Consider the following 20,100-nt stretch of genomic DNA (forward strand, 5'->3'; position numbering starts at 1 on the left):
AGCTTCATCAAAAACTACCTTGACCAAAAACTTTAACCTGAACGGACGCACAGACGGACAGACGAACGGAGCCACAGACCAGACAACATAATGCCCCTCTACTATCGTAGGTGGGGCATAAAAATTAGGAATCTACATACACAGTTAGATTCGGCATATCAAAGAACCCCAGGCCACTATTCAATTTTTGATGAAATCAAACAAAGTTTAATTTTGGACCCTTTGGGCCCCTATATAGCTAATTCCTAAACTGTTGGGACCAAAACTCCCAAAATCAATCCCAACCTTCCTTTTGTGGTCATAAACCTTATGTTTAAATTTCATAGATTTCTATTTACTTAAACTAAAGTTATAGTGCGAAAACCAATGTGTCTTCGGACGACAACGACGACAACATCATACCAATACATGTATACGACCGCAAAAATTTTTTGCGATCTCATATAAACTGGAATAATTTGTAAATCAGGACATAACCTTAAAATAAATCATTCTAATTCTAAAGAAAACCAATCAGGTCACCTTATATTGTTGACCTTTGTCTGATAGTAAGAGTAGTTAATGAATATTTGATTACAGAACAATTCCCAAGGGTACTTCTAAAAGCCTTAGCCACTAACTTACTGCCCAATCGCACTGGTGAAATTGATATCCAAAGATAAAGGAATAATTGATTTATGTAGGAAAATTACAGAAAAGTATGTGAAAATATGGAAAATCAATGAAATTAGCATTTGAAGATCAAAGAAAACACCAAAATCACTGAAATAGGTGATAACTGAATATAAAAAATCACTGAATTTGAAATAGGTGATAATGAAATCACTTGTTTAAGTAGCACCCCTGACTGGTCAGTGTGGTATTTCTTTAGAACAATAAATAAATATAAATTGTCTTCAGAGGCTATTAAGAAGAAAAAATTGATTGCTGAAAAATTGAAAACCTATAGTATAGATAAACCCTACAAAATCTATTGTGATATAATTTGCTAACAGATTTCACACTATGGAGCTTACATAAAAAAAATAAGACGATGTGAGGTGATTGCCAATGAGACAAATCTCCACAAGAGACCATGACACAGAAATTCACAACTATAGGTTACTGTATGCCTATGGCCTTCAACAATGAGTAAAACCAATCCCTCATAGGCAGCTATAATTAGCCACGAAATAACAAATGTGAAACATTTCAATGAAAAAACATCAAATGCCTGATTTATGTACAAAATAATGAACCAAAAATAAATAAGATTCACAGCAACAAACTACAATCACTGAATAACAGGCTCCTGATATTGGACAGGTACATATAGAAATTAATAAGTTACGGTAAAATATATTCAAAATTTCCTTATGACCCATTAGTGAGAGGTCACTATTATAAGCTTAATAAGCAATATTCTAAACTTAGAAAATTTAAGTATAAAGAATATAAAAAATCACTTGTTGAGCAGTTACAGAATCTACATGATGATAATCCTAAATCTTATTGGAAGTTAATTAATGATTTAAAAAATAATGATAATAAGGACCATAGTTCTGCTGTGGCACCATCTGTGTGGGTTTCACATTTCAATGGATTATATCAATTACATGAGTCATTCAAAGAAAGAGTGGCTAAGTTGGAAAAAAAGCTAGATAATCTTGAAAAAAATGTTTGTTTTAATAATCTTGATAAACTTATAACAGAGAAAGAAATTTCTTTTGCCATTTCTAAACTACGTTGTAACAAATCACCAGGCTTGGATAACATTTCAAACAATATGATTAAACACAGTCAAAATGTTTTACTATCGTCTCTTTCAAAAATATTTAATTCTTGTCTGTCTCATGGTTTATACCCAAGAAATTGGACCGAAGGTTATATTACAGTATTACATAAGTCAGGTGAAGTCACTGACCCAAATAATTATAGAGGACTAACAATCACTAATGCAATTGGTAAGCTTTTTAACAGTATACTTAATATAAGGTTGGATAGTTTTTTAGAAGAAAATAATGTAATTAATGATTGTCAAATAGGTTTCACAAGAAAGGCAAGAACATCTGACCATATGTTTGTTTTAAAATGTATTTTTGATAAATACTGTAATACTAAGGATGGGAGAGTGTTTGCTTGCTTTGTTGATTTTCATAAAGCTTTTGATAAAGTAATACATACAGGAATTAGAATTAAGCTGTTAGAGATTGGGGTTAGTTCAAGGTTTTATAGCGTTATAAAGAATATGTATCTTGAAACTAGATCTTGTATAAAAATACATGATAAAATAACTGAATTCTTTCAAACAAAGCTTGGTGTTAAACAAGGAGATAACTTGAGTCCTAACTTGTTTAAAATATTTATAAATAGCCTTCCAGACTATTTTACACGAACCAGAGATCCAATTATGCTGGATGGCAAACTCATTCATTGCCTTATGTATGCTGATGACATTGTAATTTTATCTAACTCAGCTGAAGGACTACAAGAGAAATTAAATGAACTTCATAATTTTTGCAATGACTGGTGCTTAGATATAAATACTAAAAAAACTAAGGTGTTGATATTCAACAAGGCAGGCAGACATATCTCTCAAAAATTTATTTTCAACAAAGATGAGCTGGAGTGTGTATCTAATTATAAATATTTGGGTATCCAATTTAATGCATCATGTTCTTTTTCATATGCTCAGAATGATTTATACCAAAGAGCCTTAAAAGCATACTTCAAACTATGTAATGATTTTTTAGTGCATAATCCTACTGTTAAAAATGCAATTCATGTTTTTGACCATACAATAAAGCCTATACTTTTATATGGGTGTGAAATTTGGGGATATTTCAATCCCTTTACTGCACGTTTAAAAAAAGAAAACATAACAGTGGATACAATTTACTCAAGGATACTTTGTGAAAAACTTCATATTAAATTCTGCAAATATATTTTAGGCGTTAATAGGAAGAGTACAAACTTTGCAGTTTTGTCTGAATTAGGCCGTTTTCCACTTCACTATGATATAGTCAAACATGTTTTAGGATATTGGCATCGTTTAGAAAATATTGGCTCATCATTTCCCTTGTTAAAAGCTGCATATAATTGTTCTAAAAAGCTATTTGAAACAAAAAAAACCTCTTGGTATGGATCAATTAATATTTTAAGGGAAAAAATGTCAGGCATAGAAAAACATATTCTTGAAAAATACTCAACATTTAAACTACACTGTGGTCAGATAGTTAAGGGATACTATACTGCATTGTGGAAAAAACAGCTAGACAAACATAAAGATGGTAAACTACGAACTTATGTAACATTCAAGTGCAACTATGGTTTTGAAAATTATTTGTCAATAATTCGACATTTTGAGCAAAGGAAATGTATTACTAGATTAAGAATATCTGCTCACAAATTGCAAATTGAATCTGGTAGATACCAGGGTACTCTTCGACAAAACCGAATTTGTCTCAGGTGCACCTCAGGTGAGGTTGAGGATGAAGTTCATTTTTTATTTAAATGTGACACTCATTTATTAAAAAGAGAGGAAATGATGCAAAATATATTAAAATCATGTCCAAACTTTCAAAATTTGAATATTGATAACAAATTAATTTGGATAATGAATAATGAGGATCCTAATGTACTATTTGCATTTTACAAATATATAGAAGATACTTAAGAATTAAAGTACAACTTAATCTGCAATAACTAATTCATTATAACTCTTTAATATGAATTTGGATACCCTGTTAAGCCTGCACAGATCATAAGAAGAATTTCAAATTCTTTGGCACCGTCCCTTGATGATCTTTGCTGGCTGGACACAGAATCTATAATCTTAGAAATATGTTTTAAAAATATATTTTCAATAATTAAGGAGCTTGACTCATCTGCATTAAGTACAAGTAGGGACTCCCCTTTAAGCACCGACTCTTGGTGCTTTCTGCAGATAAGTCATATTAAATATCCTTTATTAAATAAACTTTGTTATTTGCAGTATACCTCATAGTCAAATGTGGGAGTGCTTAATTGCTTTGTTTTTTATTGGGTTCTTTTTGTATTTTTATATATTGACATTTCTCCGCACAAACTACTAATGCCTCATGTTTGTCTTCTCAAAGTGAAGATACACTTACCGGGTGCACTTGAGTCATTTTCAACATAGTATTCATTGAATAATAATACATTGCTACTATTTCGTTGAGTGTATTTTCTGTGTTATATTATTTTATTTTATTATTTTTATAACACTTGTTACATATCTTTACTGTGTGTGTATTGCATATGTTATTGTTTATAATAATATTGTCTGTATCATATGCCCTCCTGGGGCCCTAATTTGGTAAATAAAATATTCTATTCTATTCTATTCTATAGAATATGGTTAAATTAGTTTTAAGAAACGCCAACCCTTCTATAACCTGGGATACATGTAGTGGTGTAACAGTTCAACAAAAGAACAAGCATATATAGCAATAAGGCACTAATCTCATGTATATCGAGATGATTAGAACATCTTGCTGTGAGAGTACATGTAACATCTGAAAAAATACAAACCTCTGATGATAATATGCTGACATCACTTGATGAAAAGACAGATTCAAGAAAATCTGATGCTCTCTCAGTGAACAATGTTCTCTTTTTCATATGAGTGTCTCCTCCATTCATTATTTTCATCTGACCTTTTGTTATCGTCATTAAATATCTTTTGTGAACCTTAAATAATACAAATTCAATTGATTATTATTATATTGCAAACTAACATGACTAACATGATCATGATGATTAAGTCTATCAATATCATGAAAATATTCAACTAAATGTATAACCATTTTTATCTTCCTCAGACAAGGATATAACTTATCACTTTATTGACAAATAACTGTTTTCTTTATGTCTTCAGCATTTCAATTTGTCAAGAGATTGAGTCTTTTCCTCTTCCATGAATACAAAGGATGAGTAATATAAAGGATAAAGATCAGGCAGATACTGAGAATTTATCTAAGAGCTTTGTTAATAGAATAAAGGTATTTTAGTCAAGTTTAATGTTATATAAACAAGACCCAAAAGAATTATTGCAAAAAGGCTATTTCTTAAACACTGGAAAATTGTCAATAATTCACATTCAAATAACAATGAATAATTTGAACAACTACAGGTTTCATATATTTTTTCATTTGCTTGAAAAAGAAGTTCTTGAGTTTGGAAATATCAGAAGAAATTCCTTCAAAGAGTGAACAATTCAATTTTTTAATGGTTATCTTCATGGTTTAAAGCTGTAGAAGATGATTTGTAAAATAGGTGATCTGTAAATTCAAAATATATTTCTGATGTTTTCTTTATTGTAAAATTTACAACAGAATGAGTTTCATAAAATTAAGACCTCCTATTTCAATATTTGAAAAAAGTATTTGCAATCACATTTCCTGAAATTACATAAACAATACTAGTACATTTTAATTTATCTCACATTTTTGTTTATTGTTCAAATATGCAATCATAATAAAAAGTGCATGCACAAATTTCTAAATTAAGACAGTACTGTACGTCTATTCTCAATTTTGCTGGTAAAAAATTTAAAGTACTGGAAAAATTGGATTTCACATAGACTTCATACATTTGGAAATGTTCTGGCCTTCACAATGCTTAATACTATATAATCATTGATTTATTATAGAGTTGCATCCCTTTGAATGAACAAATTAATTTTATACTGGGCCTGGTGCATCATAAAATGTACATGCACGTATCAGCAATAATGATACAAAAAATATACATGTTTGTGAAACTTACAATATTTTGATAAAAAATAAACATATTTGTGCCACACAATAATTTATCTATTAAAATTATCAATTCAACAAATTCTAATAAAAGATAAGGTTAAGATTCTAATGATAAATCAATTTTACTATCTATATATTCAGTGTATTATCTTTACTCATACAATGACTAAAAGTGTTCACTAACAATCAAATTAAATGAATGTAGACTAGCCACTAGGACAAAATAAACAATATTTATTAACTTAAAATGTACAACTTAATTTTTGTACAATGTAATTATTAAAAAAATCATTTCAAAGTAACATGTATAAAAAAAAAAAAAGTACATGACATGCATGATGAATCAAACAGGTTATTTATCAATGCTATGTTATAGTTTACAAATCAAAAGAACTTTTGAACAGTTTGAACACATGCACATTTATTTTTATATCCAACATTTGCAATGCATGCAGAAAAAAAATTGAAAAATTATGAAACAATTGTCTTACTCTAGTTATTCACATTTTTTTCCTAGACTGTAGACATGATAAAAGAGATAAAATTGCTGAGACAGAAATTAAACAAAAAGCTATAAAATTAAAGATTTATATGATCAATGATGATGCAAATGATAAATAAGTTATCATTGAGAATTGTTAACTTTTTTCATGCATAAAATAAATTTAAAAAACTTACTGTCTTAATACAATATTTACAAAGTTTGAAAAATCCGCCAACATTAAGCAGTTTGAGGTCATATAATTGTATTCGTCAACGGTTCTATTTTAAATGCTAATACATGCTCATTCACAGAAATAATATAGGTGCATATTTTCAAAAAGTCAGTGGTAAGATGGTTCTCAGAATTTGATTTTACTGACCTACTATTTAAATTTAAACATGCAATGCATTTTCCGAGAAGCCAGGAAGGAAAATAAAATACAAAATTCCAAGAACGTGACCTTTAACTTTCGACATGTGCTCGGGTAAGGAGTTATTTAAGTATCAAAACATGTGTTGTATCAAAATGATTTTTTTTTTGGTAAAAATAAAACACTAACACATTTAGATGTTGGTTTGCATGGTCTGGCATTTGTAAAAATGGATAGGAAACACCGACGGAACATTTCGTCTGTTTGTTTACAGTTTCGCTTCAGCGACACCTTCCGTATCCCTTACAACCTCGAGAAAAATGTATCTCCAGTCAGTCACTACACTTTGGTATATTATTATCAATAATTAAACATAAAATATGTCTTCTATATTCTATTCGACAATGATTAATCCCCGCGCAAAAAAGAAAGAGAACTAAATGTGTATAACATCCAAAAATGTGTTTAAGCGGCCTCAAGGTTATCTCTTTACCAAAATCTTTTTCAAGAAGAACTATTTTACAATTTTGTAATATTAAAATATTCACATTGCCTGGATAGAAAGGGTAAGGGTATATGTTTGATAGAATAAGAAAAGGTAATTAAATGAATCCATTCCAATGTTTTGGAATCATTGAATATGTTGGAAGTATTTTATTTTCGCCCGTTGCTAATTTTTTTTTTTTCGTTAGACCCGAACACAGAGTCTGTGACGTACAACACAACCAGTGTCAGAACTTGCCCTTGTAAAAATGCACATAATTTTAAAATATAAATTTTAACCATGTTTTGAAAAAAGATATCTCAAAAAGAACAGCATGCATTTATCAAGAATATTCAGATCATTATCTTTTATGAGGGATCCTATTTTTTTGCTGAAAAGTCATCATATTGCATCACATTCTAAAAGTTTTCCAAGGAAATGTTTTGGAATTTGGAGTTCAAAAAAAGTAACAGAATGGAACAAAGCAGTTTCAGATGCAGAGAAACTTGTCGGCTATCCAACTTCATTGATGGGGCTCAGATGTTTTTTGAGTGATGAAATATCAAATGTTGCTATTCAAATGAGGAAACTTGTTGGTTCTAAACATCCTCTACTTCAGACAGCTAGGTAAATCATTATCTATATACCAAATTTCAAGTTGTTTTATGAATGATTTACATCTCATGAACAATCGGTTCTCACTGTGACATAACAACTGAAGCAGTGTGCATGTTGTGACAGACATTTGCTAAGAAACTTTATGTGAAAGCGCACAAATTTCAAAGTTGTCTATTAATTGAAATTGTATACATGTCCATGTAAATTCAGAAGATAGTGTACATACTTTGACCTTAGTCTCTCTTTTTTGCAGCTGTAACTTGCAAATTGACCAACTCACTGATAACTTGTTTATAACAGCCTGTAATTCAGTGGTTGTCGTTTGTTTATGTGTTACATATATTTAGAACTTGTTTATAACAGCCTGTAATTCAGTGGTTGTCGTTTGTTTTAATAATATGTGTTACATATTCAGTCAGGGGTACTACTTGTACAAGTAATTTTTATTTACCTGAAGAAGTAAAAAAAAATATACATATATAAGTAAATTTGTAGGATACTTATACAAGTGAATTTTATTTACTTGTAAAGGTAAAAAAATGACTTAGTTATGTCCCTTAGACATTCAGATTTTTTTACTTATATAAGTGAAAAAGTCATTTTAGCTATATATCTTAAATTCTTAGGATTTCTTTGCTCTAATAGAATTTTAATTTGTCTGCCCATTGCAAATGTCTTTACTAGTCATTTAAGTGTAATTTCATGGACAATGAAAATCACATTTGTTTGTTATCTTCAGAACACTGCATGGTCATTTACAATCACCAAAGGAGCAGTTTTTGAAGGCTTTGTGCAAATACTTGAGATCTTTGCTGCAATCAGTTTCTTTATTGAATTTATGAGATGAAACATTGAACTCTAATAAAAAAATTATGAGCTAACCTGGGAAAAATTATTAAAGGCATGATTTTAAATCTCAAAACTTGAGAATTTTGGTGGGATTGTAATTTTTTTTTACTTGTATAAGTAAATTTTTGAGAAAATTAAGGGGAGATTATCTTCAAGTAAATAAAAATTACTTGTAAAAGTAGCACCCCTGACTAATATATATGTTTTTCGTTCATTTTTTTTATATAAATAAGGGCTAGGCTGTTCCTTTTCTCATTTGAATTGTTTTACATTATCTTATTGGGGCCTTTTATAGCTGACTATGCGGTATGGGCTTTGATCATTGTTGAAGGCCGTACACAACCTATAGTTGTTAATGTCTGTGTCATTTTGGTCTCTTGTCATGCTTGTGGACAGTTGTCTCATTGGCAATCATACAACATCTTCTTTTTTATATGACAGTTTAATTACATGTAACTTGCCCATTTCTGGATTTCAGCATCAGAGCATGTTCAGTATTTCACCAGTATGTTCTAGTAGCATCAGACTTTTATGTCTAAATAGCAATCGTCTGAAATACTGAAAAAGTTAAAAAAAAGTTCTATATTTATACATGTTATAAGAATATGGTCACTATTTCTCATGTTTCCAGCTTCAAGATAAATTTCAAATTATATATATACATTCTGATTCATATTCTTTATTAAGATAACCAATATTACATATTTTTTCTCCATTACAAATCATATGACATGTAATAAATAGCATACCTGCCAACTGTCACTATTTGCGTGGGATTTCCCCATGGAGGCTCTCAAATGGAAATTTTGAAATAGCAATTTTGTCCACAATTTAATTCATTGACTGTCCCTCTGGTATCTTTCGTCCCTCTTTGAAAATAAAACAAATTTTTTTACAATGGCTTCAGGCTTGTTTAAGGTAGCACAATACAAAGATTTTTCATCCCCATTGGCCTAATATGCACGGTTTTGGAGGTCAAGCTGTGTTGTACAAGAATCTATAAAATATTTTGGGATGCTATGAAGAACAAAGACACTAAATTCATTTAAATGTGAACATCACAATATAGCAACTAATTACATAACAATTAATTATGTAATAATTATATCATAATGAAACTATCACAATTTGAAAGATTATAATCTTTCTTCTTTTTTTTGGTACCTCATTTATAAAATATAAAGAAAGATGAAATGAATTACATCAGTTTAAAGTTGTCTGATTGGGAGTGAAAAAATCTTTGTTTTGTGCTACTTAAGTGAGAAGAAGCCAAAAAACAACATTAGAATATGAAGGCCCCCTTGATGGTTTTGTAGAAGTATGAGAGCCATCTTGCACGTAAAACCCCCATGGGCGTTTTGAAAAGTTGGCGGGTATGAAATAAGAAAAATTAAGTTAAAACATGCATGTTAAATATTTAAGGTAAAAATCACTGCACCTTAGGCCAAATAAAAAAGTATGTGTGGTTCCAGTTACATCTGAAAAAAAGTTAGGGTAGTAAGGTAGGGATTTTTTTTTATTTTATAGGTTTTTTGGAAAATGACGCAGTCATTGTTCCATAACTGCCGACCTGAACTTCATTACATTGCTCTGCCTACCGCGCTTGGTTTCGTATTTTCTATTTTCCAAACAAACTGGTATCTGCTTGTGTTATCATTATGCATCATTGTGTAGTATTAAACCAGCCAGGACCCAGTTTACACTGGTTTTTGCTTGTATTCCACTACACTCGACCAAAGTGTTGTAGTTTGACGGGAACCAGTTTTAGAATTTGTAAACTACAAAACGTAATCGGTTATTGTTCATTCCGTTTTGGTGTTTCATACCGACTTATATGGTTTGAATAAGCTTAAGACCATTCAAACATTAATGTGATAGGTATATTAAAGATTTTTTTACAAAAGGATTGAACTGTTTTACTTTCAAAGTCGTACTATAGGGATATCTGTCATATACGGATTTCCACTCTCACCGGTTAATTTCTTCTTTTACACGTGCTTTGGAAACTTCCTGTTTAATCGCAAGTTTTAAAATTGTTTTTGAGTGAATTAAACTTATTTTAACAATCATGAAGCGTTCCAGGATCATTTTAAAGCAGTTTCTTCTTCTCTTTGATGATGGAAAATAGGTTTTCTCAAGAAAATACCGCAAACGATCGCAGAGGAATTGAAACGTACAAGTCAAGTCGGCACCTGGTTAAATTGGCATCTAGTCAAATCGGCACCTATTCGACGTCAATTCGGCATCCAATAATATTTGATATAATATTTTCTATTCAATTAATTAATTACTGTTACCAAGTACATAGTGAATATGTTGTTGTGTATTTTGGTAAACCACGAAACGAAAGTGAATATGTAGTGTATAAAGGTAAACAACGAAGCCCTTACCAAAGCTGTTGTTTTAACAATTAGACAATTTGTGTAATTGTAAAAACAAGTCAATTATTAAAATAAAATGGAAAACTATGAGTCCCTTTCAATAAATCAAACTTTCATGCCAAATAATTAGCAAATTTAAGGTGTTTGTTTTTCAGTAAAGTTTAAACAGCATTAAACCAACAATCCTGTAAAATGCTCAACTGGTTAAAATAATGCAGAAAAATACACAATATCTCATGTATTAGTCCAAATAATTATGACGTCTGGCAAGGCTATTTTATTATTTTTCTGGGACGCCTTCCTACGACGTTCAGGTGCCAATTTAACTAGGTGCCAGTTTGACTAGAATTCTTTGATAAATGTTTGAAACTATCTGAGTTTCATTAGACCTTTGATAGCAGTAACAAAAAGATTATTTACTTAATATTTTGTGGGAGAAGGGGGTTCAGACTGTGTGGCATCAGGTCTGTTTGTGCCCAATACATTTTCGCACCCTACACGTTCGCACATTCACACTCTACTCATTCACGCCCAATTTTAATTCAAATTCAAGTTGAATAATTGGAAAATTATGGTTGTTGTTTTAAATTGCTTGGGTGTAAATACTGAATGTATTTATAGCTTGGTATGAGTAAAACATTGAAGATTTTAAAGGAAAAAACACAAAAGATAATTGTTTTTAACAGCTTGGTCCCATTGATCTGAAACAACGAAACAATAAAACATAGAAACCAAAATATAGCAATCCACTAATATAACCAAAACATGATAAAATTTATTCAACACGCAGAAACAAACATAGTCATGATAGTCAGAATCTCACTTCATTTTGAAACAAGTCAATGAAACAAGTTATAGCAATACACTAACCAAAACATGATTAAGAGTTATTCAACACAAAATAAAACGTTGACAAAATACCACTTTATTTAGAAAGGATTATTATTATTTTTAGCAATACCTTATCCAAAACATAATTAAGATTTATTCAACACAAAAAAAAAATTGCTGTCTCACTTTATTTTGAGACAATGACAACAATTATACTTATAAGAAAACACTTGCTTACATAGTTGTTAAACACAAAACCAATTAAGATTGGGTGCGAACATGTAGGGTGTGAAAGTGAAAGGGGTGAAAATGAGTGGGCGCAAACGTGAATGGAAGCGAACGGACTCAGATTCAGACTATGTACCAGTGAGAAATATACAAGCCTTTCTACGGTATTTATTTGTACAATTCAGCTAGTCTTGACCTATTCATTTGTCTTAAAAAACCAGCCAGTTGTCACCTTCACTTCACACACACACACATATACGAATATCAATTATATGCTTACGATACATGTTGCATTGTTAAACTAATTACGTAATGTGAAAATCAAGACTTGCATAAAAACTATCCCAATATTAGAGACAGTGGCGTCATTTTTCTTCAGAGCTTTCAGCTCTTTGATTTTACATTGAGTCTATGGGAGCAACATTCTGACTTTAACAGTGCTGAATGAAAAATGACAATAAAATCTTTAGGGTAGGCTATGTTTAAGCTGAAAAAGTAGGGACGGTAGGGTTACTGGAACCACACATATATTTTTATTTGGCCTTATATAATTTTTATAGATTTCAGATTAAAACTAAAAAAGGGTTAATCTGATGTTAATGGAAATAATAATCATGATTATTAGCCAATATTAAACATGATGTCATGTATGTCAATAGTCATGTGCATGTAAAAACTTAGAATGAAAATATTGAATTGAAACAATTATTAAAACTCATGAACTGTAAATCTGAATTTTAAAAACATTTGTAGGAAGACGTTTGAAAAAGCATTGTAAAACTCCATTAATTTATAAAGTTGTGTATTACAGAGGTCTGATTTACAATGATTCCCACACATTACAGACTAGGGGTTTAATTGTTCTTCTTGTATGTAAAGCTGCAGGACAGCCGTCTGGTTCTGATCAGGACATAGATAACAGGTAATTATATAAATACTTAAAATAGCCGTCTGGTTCTGATCAGGACAAACAAAGATAACAGGTAATTATGTAAATTACATAAAATAGCTGCCTGGTTTCAATCAGGACATAGATAACCAGGTACATGTAATTATATAAATACTTCAAATAGCCGTCTGGTTCCGATCAGGACAAACAAAGATAACAGGTAAGTATGTAAATATTTAAAATAGCCGTTTGCTTCCGATCAGGACATAGATAACAGGTAATTATGTAAATAGCTGTCTGGTTCTGATCAGGACATAGATAACAGGTAATTATATAAATAGCTGTCTGGTTCCGATCAGGACATAGATATCAGGTAATTATATAAATAGCCTTCTGGTTCCGATCAGGACATAGATAACAGGTAATTATATAAATAGCCGTCTGGTTCTGATCAGGATATAGATATCAGGTAATTATATAAATAGCTATCTGGTTCTGATCAGGACATAGATAACAGGTAATTATATAAATAGCCGTCTGGTTCCGATCAGGACATAGATATCAGGTAATTATATAAATAGCCATCTGGTTCCGATCAGGACATAGATATCAGGTAATTATATAAATAGCCGTCTGGTTCTGATCAGGACATAGATATCAGGTAATTATATAAATAGCCATCTGGTTCTGATAAGGACATAGATATCAGGTAATTATATAAATAGCTATCTGGTTCTGATCAGGACATAGATATCAGGTAATTATATAAATAGCCATCTGGTTCTGATCAGGACATAGATATCAGGTAATTATATAAATAGCTATCTGGTTCTGATCAGGACATAGATATCAGGTAATTATATAAATAGCTGTCTGGTTCCGATCAGGACATAGATATCAGGTAATTATATAAATAGCCATCTGGTTCTGATAAGGACATAGATAACAGGTAATTATATAAATGTTAGCCATCTCGTTCCGATCAGGACATAGATAACAGGTAATTATGTAAATAGCCGTTTACTGTTGGTCTCACTTTGGTCATAAAAGGTAAAAATAACTTACTGAGAACCCTGTGCTCTGCTCCATAGGAAACATAACATTCCGGTGGCAAGATTACCAGATACTTACCCTAATCAAATAACATACTCTGAAGAGGGTTGATGATTTTGCCCAAACCATTCTAACACACATAATTTATCATGTTTATACGTGTATTGGTTGATTTCAGATAGATCATATGCATTGCTATTCCATGTATTCTGGATACAGTTATATTTCCTTTAACAGGTTTAATGCATTTAAGTTAAAAGCAGTATACATTAGATTGTAAAAAATGTATGTCAATCTATGATACCCCATCCCTCATGTCCCTTCAGTTATGCTTTTAATATTTTAAATGTTCCATTTCTGATTAAAAGTATTTATAAACAAAATGACAAAGATGTTCTAAAGTTAAACCTGTCTTTTTGATTTTTGGTTTGTTGTTTTATGATATCAATTCATTTTAGGCTCAACCATCATGACCATTTTCTACAGAAATGGATGTTGGTTATCACTATCATGCGTTTATGGAATCTTTTTTTATGGTTTTAATATCAAGTTTTATAAATAGATGTTTATGCAGACATTAATGCAATGGGTTCAATTATTGTTTGCTTTACTTCCTGTGCAATATTTTTAATGCAAATTCAGGATAAAGTTGCAATAGATTGATCATTGATTTTTAGAATGCGATTACATTAACATCATTGCATTACATGTTCAGGTAGAATATAAAATTTGAATTCATGACATACAAACCAATGTTGAGTCATCTTAATTTATTTAGACTTGGTATTTTACAGATAATTACATAATTCAGTCTTCACAATGAACTGTTAAATCTAAAGGCCCGACGTACAATTTTTGAAATTTTTTTAGTTAGATTCTGTTGGCCTGTAGATATGATTTTTACAGGCCTGAGAGCAATTTTACAAGCCTGGGCTGCCATTCAGCGTGAAGACTGTACATTGATGAAGTTTATTAAATTTATGTTAGTCCTTTGCTATATCAAATGTTGTGCTGTTGTACTAGCATGACTAGCATCCATGGTATTTCCTAGCAGATTATGAGGCAGTTATGATTCCGTGTTGCTATAAATTTTATTTCCTACGTAAGTTTACAGGCATGACGCCTAGTGATGAACTAAACTTATGACAGCAACACCCCTTACATATATTTGTTTGTTTATGTTTAATAAACGTGTGCTTTATATTTATAACAGTCAGAGAGCATTAGCTGAGATAACAGAGATGATATATACAGCTTGTCTGATACACAAAGGTGTGGTCAATATGTCTGATTTTGATAGGGTTGATGAGGTGTTGGAGGGGATGTCATCTGGAAATAAAATGGCTACGTTGACAGGAGATTTCCTTCTCGCCAATGCTTGTACAGAATTGGCCAGATTAGAAAATACTCAGGTACTTATTGTTTATAAGTTAACAATTTTCAGAGTTTTTTTGTACGATATATATATATATATTTGTGAAAATTTACAACTTTACAGTAAAACAATGAAATTTAAATAGAAGCTTCTTCAGTTCTTGAAAAAGTTGGTAGTTTTTTTCCCTCAGTATCTGACTGATACATGGACTTAATTGCTTTAGTCAACATTACACATTAACTGTAACAGCTGAGCAGAAACAGCAGGCAAGAATTATTATCATTTTTTTTAGCCTGATACTAGTTTGATTCTTAATCCAAACTTCTTATTTTTAAGGTAGTAGAAAATATTTCATGTGCAATTGGTAATTCAATGGAGGCTGAGTTTACCAAGATAAAGAATTCCAAAACAGATGTAACATTTGATGATTGGTTAGACCAGACGTACCTGACATCAGGGAGTTTACTGGCACATAGTTGTCAGTCAGCTTTGTTGTTAGTCGGCCACAATGAATCTTATCAAACTGCAGCTTTCAACTTGGGTAAAAATTTGGCAATTACTCGACAGGTAAATATGTAGGATATTTCTTGAAAAAAAGATTGAGTTGAAATTACAAATGGTTTTCAAAAAGAAAATTAAGATATCACATATTTGTATACAAATATCTACCAAAGATGATCACAATTTTAAGAAGTTTTGTGTTATATTAAAAGAAACTATAACAGACCATGCAAATAATTTGAGAATGTGGGATTTGTTTACCTGTTTTATCTTTATTTTAGATACTTTTGCATATATATGCTTTTCACCAAACATTGTATTCAATATATCCATGCCTATCTTTTTATGGTATCCCTGAGAAATTTTGAAAAAAAATAAGGTAGTCATGGTAGTTCTCATATTATATATCTGACAGTTTATAAAGCTATTTTCAGCATGAATTACCTCCCTTACCAATATCATTAGAAAATGGCTAGGATATTTTATATTTTGTTTACCATCCATATGAAAATCTAATTTGTTACTTAATTTCAAATAACTGATAAAAATAACAATCAAAGCATAACCAGGTACAAATAAAAATCATTGTTATCATGACCAATTAATTGTCACAAAGATATCCAATGTCATGAATGTACCACTACCGAAAAAAATGTCTTCTTGTTAAAGATGTAATTTGTTTTGTTTCAGTTATATGAGGATATCAACAGGTTCACACAGCCAGAAACAGATGATATATCTCCTAATATTCTCTCCACGGCACCAGGGGTCCTGTACCTAGGAAACAGATCTTTAGACTTCACCCAAGAATTACTAGAAGATCCCAGAGAACAAAAAAAGGTAGTTAAAAGTCAATAGATTAGTTAAACCTAAATAGTAATGCCACTATACAACAAATGGTAACTACAAAGGATTTTGTCAGTTGTTTATTTAAACATAATAATTATTTATGTATGTGCCTGTCCCAAGTCAGGAGCCTGTAATTTAGTTGTTGTCGTTTGTTTACATGTTACATATTTGTTTTTCGTTATTTTTTTTTTTACATAAATAAGGCCGTTAGTTTTCTTGTTTGAATTGTTTTACATTGTCTTATCAGGGCCTATTATAGCTGACTATGTGGTATGTGCTTTACTCATTGTTGAAGGCCGTACAGTGACCTATAGTTGTTAATGTCTGTGTCATTTTGGTCTTTTGTGGATAGTTGTCTCATTGGCAATCATACCACATCTTCTTTTTTATATTTATATTAAAGTTTGGGAACATATTTAGTAAGCATCAAATGAAAGTCAACTTTATGTATGACATTTGTTACTTAAAAGGAAAATGAAATTTAATACAATGTAATAATGAAGGTAAATTTTGCAAAATCTACTTAATAAAGAGAGTAATACAAAATATCTCCCTGTTTAAAGTATGTCAGAAAGTCATTAATTTGGTTTATTCTGATAAGATGTTTTAATGTTTGGTCCAGCTTGCCATAATTCTTTTTATGACTTCACTGCATCTATTCTGGTTCCTTTAGACATCAGCATAAACACAACTGACATACTAAAATCATGTTAAAAAAAACAGTTATTTTATTTTTGAATGGACATAAACAAGAGTTTTAAAATAATAAAACAGAAATACTGTACTTACTACAAAAGAATCAAAGAAGTATAAAACAAATATATGATGTATAAATATTTTTTTCAGATTTTAAAGAAAATAAAAGACAGTGGGGAGTTACAACAATGTAAAGACTTATGTAAACAGTATGGTGTAAAAGCTAGACAATCGTTACATGTATTTGAACAGTCTGTACCTAGAGATGCTCTGTTTAGAATTATAAATGCCACAACAGTTTCATGACGAAGAATATGAATAGTTTTTATCAATATACTTTCTTGTTGAATAGACCTATATTAGAGAGGTTGGTAAAAGAAGATATGGATAAAGATGTTTTTCTACGAAAGCTAAGAAGATTTTTGTGTTGACGTACTGGTTTTAAATCATGGCTACAACACTTAGAATAAAAGTGATAATAGACAAATGTACAATTTTCTACTTGTATTAATTCCTCGTTTCTTGCCATTTGATAATGGATGAACAAGAAAAGAAAAGATTTGAGTATTTTGAATAAAATCTACTGTTTTCCAGTTCTTGGTCCTTGGCATGAGATTGATGTTAACTCTTTTATCAATCAATGTTTTGTCTGCCCATGTGTTTATGAATGTTAAGATACTTATCTAATAAAACAGATAAGAAATAAGCTTTAAGCCTTGACTTATATGGACATGGAGACAGAAATGATCATATTTTCTATAATTATGATACAGATCTATATGATAAGTCTGATTGGTATTGATATCATCAGCCATGATAAGATCCTGGGAAGATTTTTGATTAGGTATGATATACAGAAAACTGTCTGATTGGTATTGATATCATCAGCCATGATAAGATCCTGGGAAGATTTTTTATTAGGTATGCTATACAGAAAACTATACAGATACCAGATATAAAAAATAAAAACATTTGTATATGTTATTATTATTTGTAATCAATGTTGTTTTGAGTTTTGTTTGTGTCATTATCTTGAAACAGAAGCTTGTCAATGGTGTAACGTGTATTTTTTAACCAATTCTTGTGAATTTTATAACAATACTTTGACAGAAAGTTTGACTTGTGCTGTAGTTGAGGGACTTTGGGTAAGTGTTACAATAACACACAAAACACAAAATCAATTTGTCACACAGTCTCGATTAATTAGACACTTAGTAATAAGGCACACTATAAAAAGTTTCTTCATTCTAGGATTCATTAGTATTCTCTTGCTATCAAATGTCTTTCATTATAAGTGTTAGCTCATTCAGTTATGATGTTCTTGCTGGTATGAGATATTGTATCCCCAGACTACTTGTGACAATTGTTAACCTTATCTTTATGAGTATGTCTCTATTTTCAGAGATTGACAAAACTTATTAGATTATAAATATGAGTTTATTGTTAATAAAACGTGTACCCAGTTTCAATAAAGGTTTGCTTGCATTTATGAGTGGATGAGGGTTCCAAAAGTATAATTCTTGGATGCAGCAATGCATAGAATGATGTTTGACTCTCACCAGCTATATTGAGTATAGTATCATTACATCCTTGATAGCATTTCATTGATATTTGATCAATATAAAGTTTTCATGGTTAAGGTAGTTAGGGTGTCTTCCTCCATTTTGGATTTGGAAATACCAGAAAACAAGGTCTAGATCTTTAATAGAATGTACAAAGTTTTAGAGTAGTAGGTAATTCATGTGTAAGAACTTCCACTTCGATATAGAAAATAACATGTTTTATCATATTTATGGTTGTATTTTACAAAAAAAAACAGAAAACTTTTGATTGATCAATTTTTTTCCAACTTTGCCACATAAGGGGAGGCAACTCAAATACAAGGGCAGATAATTCCGATTAAGGTAATTTTACAATAGAATGTGTTAGGAATTTACCTATTTTATAATATAGCAAGAAAACGGGTCCGGTGACCCCATTGTTTCTTTTTCTTAACTGAACGCATACTATTAAAGCCATCTTCTCATATGTTATCTAAAAATTCTATGGTGTAGATTACTCTTTTTTGCAGAAAATTGGGTTTTCCATGCATAATCTATACAAAATTTGTCAATTTTGAACACCGTGTAGCGTGAAAATAAGCCTGGTGACCCATTTTTTTAATTTTTTTTTTTAAAAGCATGATGTAAACTACATTTTGGCAAATTATTAAAAAATTCTATGGATTATAATTTAGACACCCCATCTACCTTAAGTCGATTTTTAAGATACTATAAGTAAAAGGTCAACTATATTTGATTTATTTTATGACTGTTTGAATAATTTCTGGCATGTTTTATTCATGGACTGTAACACAAACCAGTAAGACTTATTGTCCCATGTTTATCTGACCTTAACACACTTTTAATGTTCATCAGTGCTGTGGACATTATTCATGTTTTTCCATCTTTGTTTTTAATTGTTGGTTCGATGTATGTTTATAGTTTATTTGATCATTTTTCAAACCAATCAATATTTTTCTATGGGCACTTTCTTATTTTGATATCCAGTAGATGAATATTACTTAAAGAAACAGATAAAGTACAGGATATTAAATAGGACAAGCGGTTAAAGGTGCAAGCTTTACAACTTGGTTTGCATATGCATCTTAAAGAAATCGTTTATATATACACGTATGCCATAAGATGAAGGTCATGTGTGACCATTTTCATGGTCCATTGTCTTTAATGG

At 30.6% G+C, this 20,100-nt stretch overlaps 2 protein-coding genes across 7 annotated transcripts in view; one reads left to right on the plus strand and one right to left on the minus strand.

The window, feature by feature from the left end:
• Nucleotides 1–6,919, minus strand: part of LOC139493347 (malonyl-CoA decarboxylase, mitochondrial-like) — a 33,051-nt gene extending 26,132 nt beyond the window's left edge. The window contains exons 1-3 of one of the 5 annotated variants that reach the window (XM_071281677.1): nucleotides 6,806–6,919; nucleotides 6,254–6,280; nucleotides 4,534–4,692 (exon numbers count right to left, since the gene is read on the minus strand). In XM_071281677.1, the coding sequence (XP_071137778.1) occupies nucleotides 4,534–4,674 (141 nt within the window). In that variant the 5' untranslated portion in view covers nucleotides 4,675–4,692; nucleotides 6,254–6,280; nucleotides 6,806–6,919. Of the gene's footprint in view, nucleotides 1–4,533; nucleotides 4,693–6,253; nucleotides 6,281–6,440; nucleotides 6,708–6,805 lie in introns of those variants that run through there. The other 4 variants (XM_071281674.1, XM_071281673.1, XM_071281675.1 and 1 more) reach the window with 4 other exon arrangements.
• Nucleotides 6,630–18,340, plus strand: LOC139493348 (all trans-polyprenyl-diphosphate synthase PDSS2-like). 2 transcript variants are annotated; one of them, XM_071281679.1, is made up of 6 exons: nucleotides 6,630–6,730; nucleotides 12,819–12,929; nucleotides 15,163–15,361; nucleotides 15,661–15,891; nucleotides 16,516–16,665; nucleotides 17,521–18,340. In XM_071281679.1, the coding sequence occupies exons 1-6, from the start codon at nucleotides 6,645–6,647 to the stop codon at nucleotides 17,674–17,676; spliced, it is 933 nt and encodes a 310-aa protein (XP_071137780.1). In that variant the 5' UTR covers nucleotides 6,630–6,644; the 3' UTR covers nucleotides 17,677–18,340. The 2 variants fall into 2 exon arrangements, with proteins under 2 accessions (XP_071137780.1, XP_071137779.1); XM_071281678.1 differs by lacking the exon at nucleotides 6,630–6,730 and adding an exon at nucleotides 7,091–7,727.
• The last annotated feature ends 1,760 nt before the right edge of the window (nucleotides 18,341–20,100 follow it).

Source organism: Mytilus edulis, chromosome 10, assembly GCF_963676685.1.
Source record: "Mytilus edulis chromosome 10, xbMytEdul2.2, whole genome shotgun sequence".
Lineage (NCBI taxonomy): Eukaryota > Metazoa > Mollusca > Bivalvia > Mytilida > Mytilidae > Mytilus > Mytilus edulis.

Bases quoted from the DNA above. Each gene is read 5' to 3' on its own strand.
- LOC139493348 (XM_071281678.1), top strand. From the start codon at position 7,435: ATGCATTTATCAAGAATATTCAGATCATTATCTTTTATGAGGGATCCT. The intron at 12,930-15,162 runs GTAATTATATAA...TATTTATAACAG, and splicing joins GATCAGGACATAGATAACAG to TCAGAGAGCATTAGCTGAGA. The intron at 15,892-16,515 runs GTAAATATGTAG...GTTTTGTTTCAG, and splicing joins ATTTGGCAATTACTCGACAG to TTATATGAGGATATCAACAG.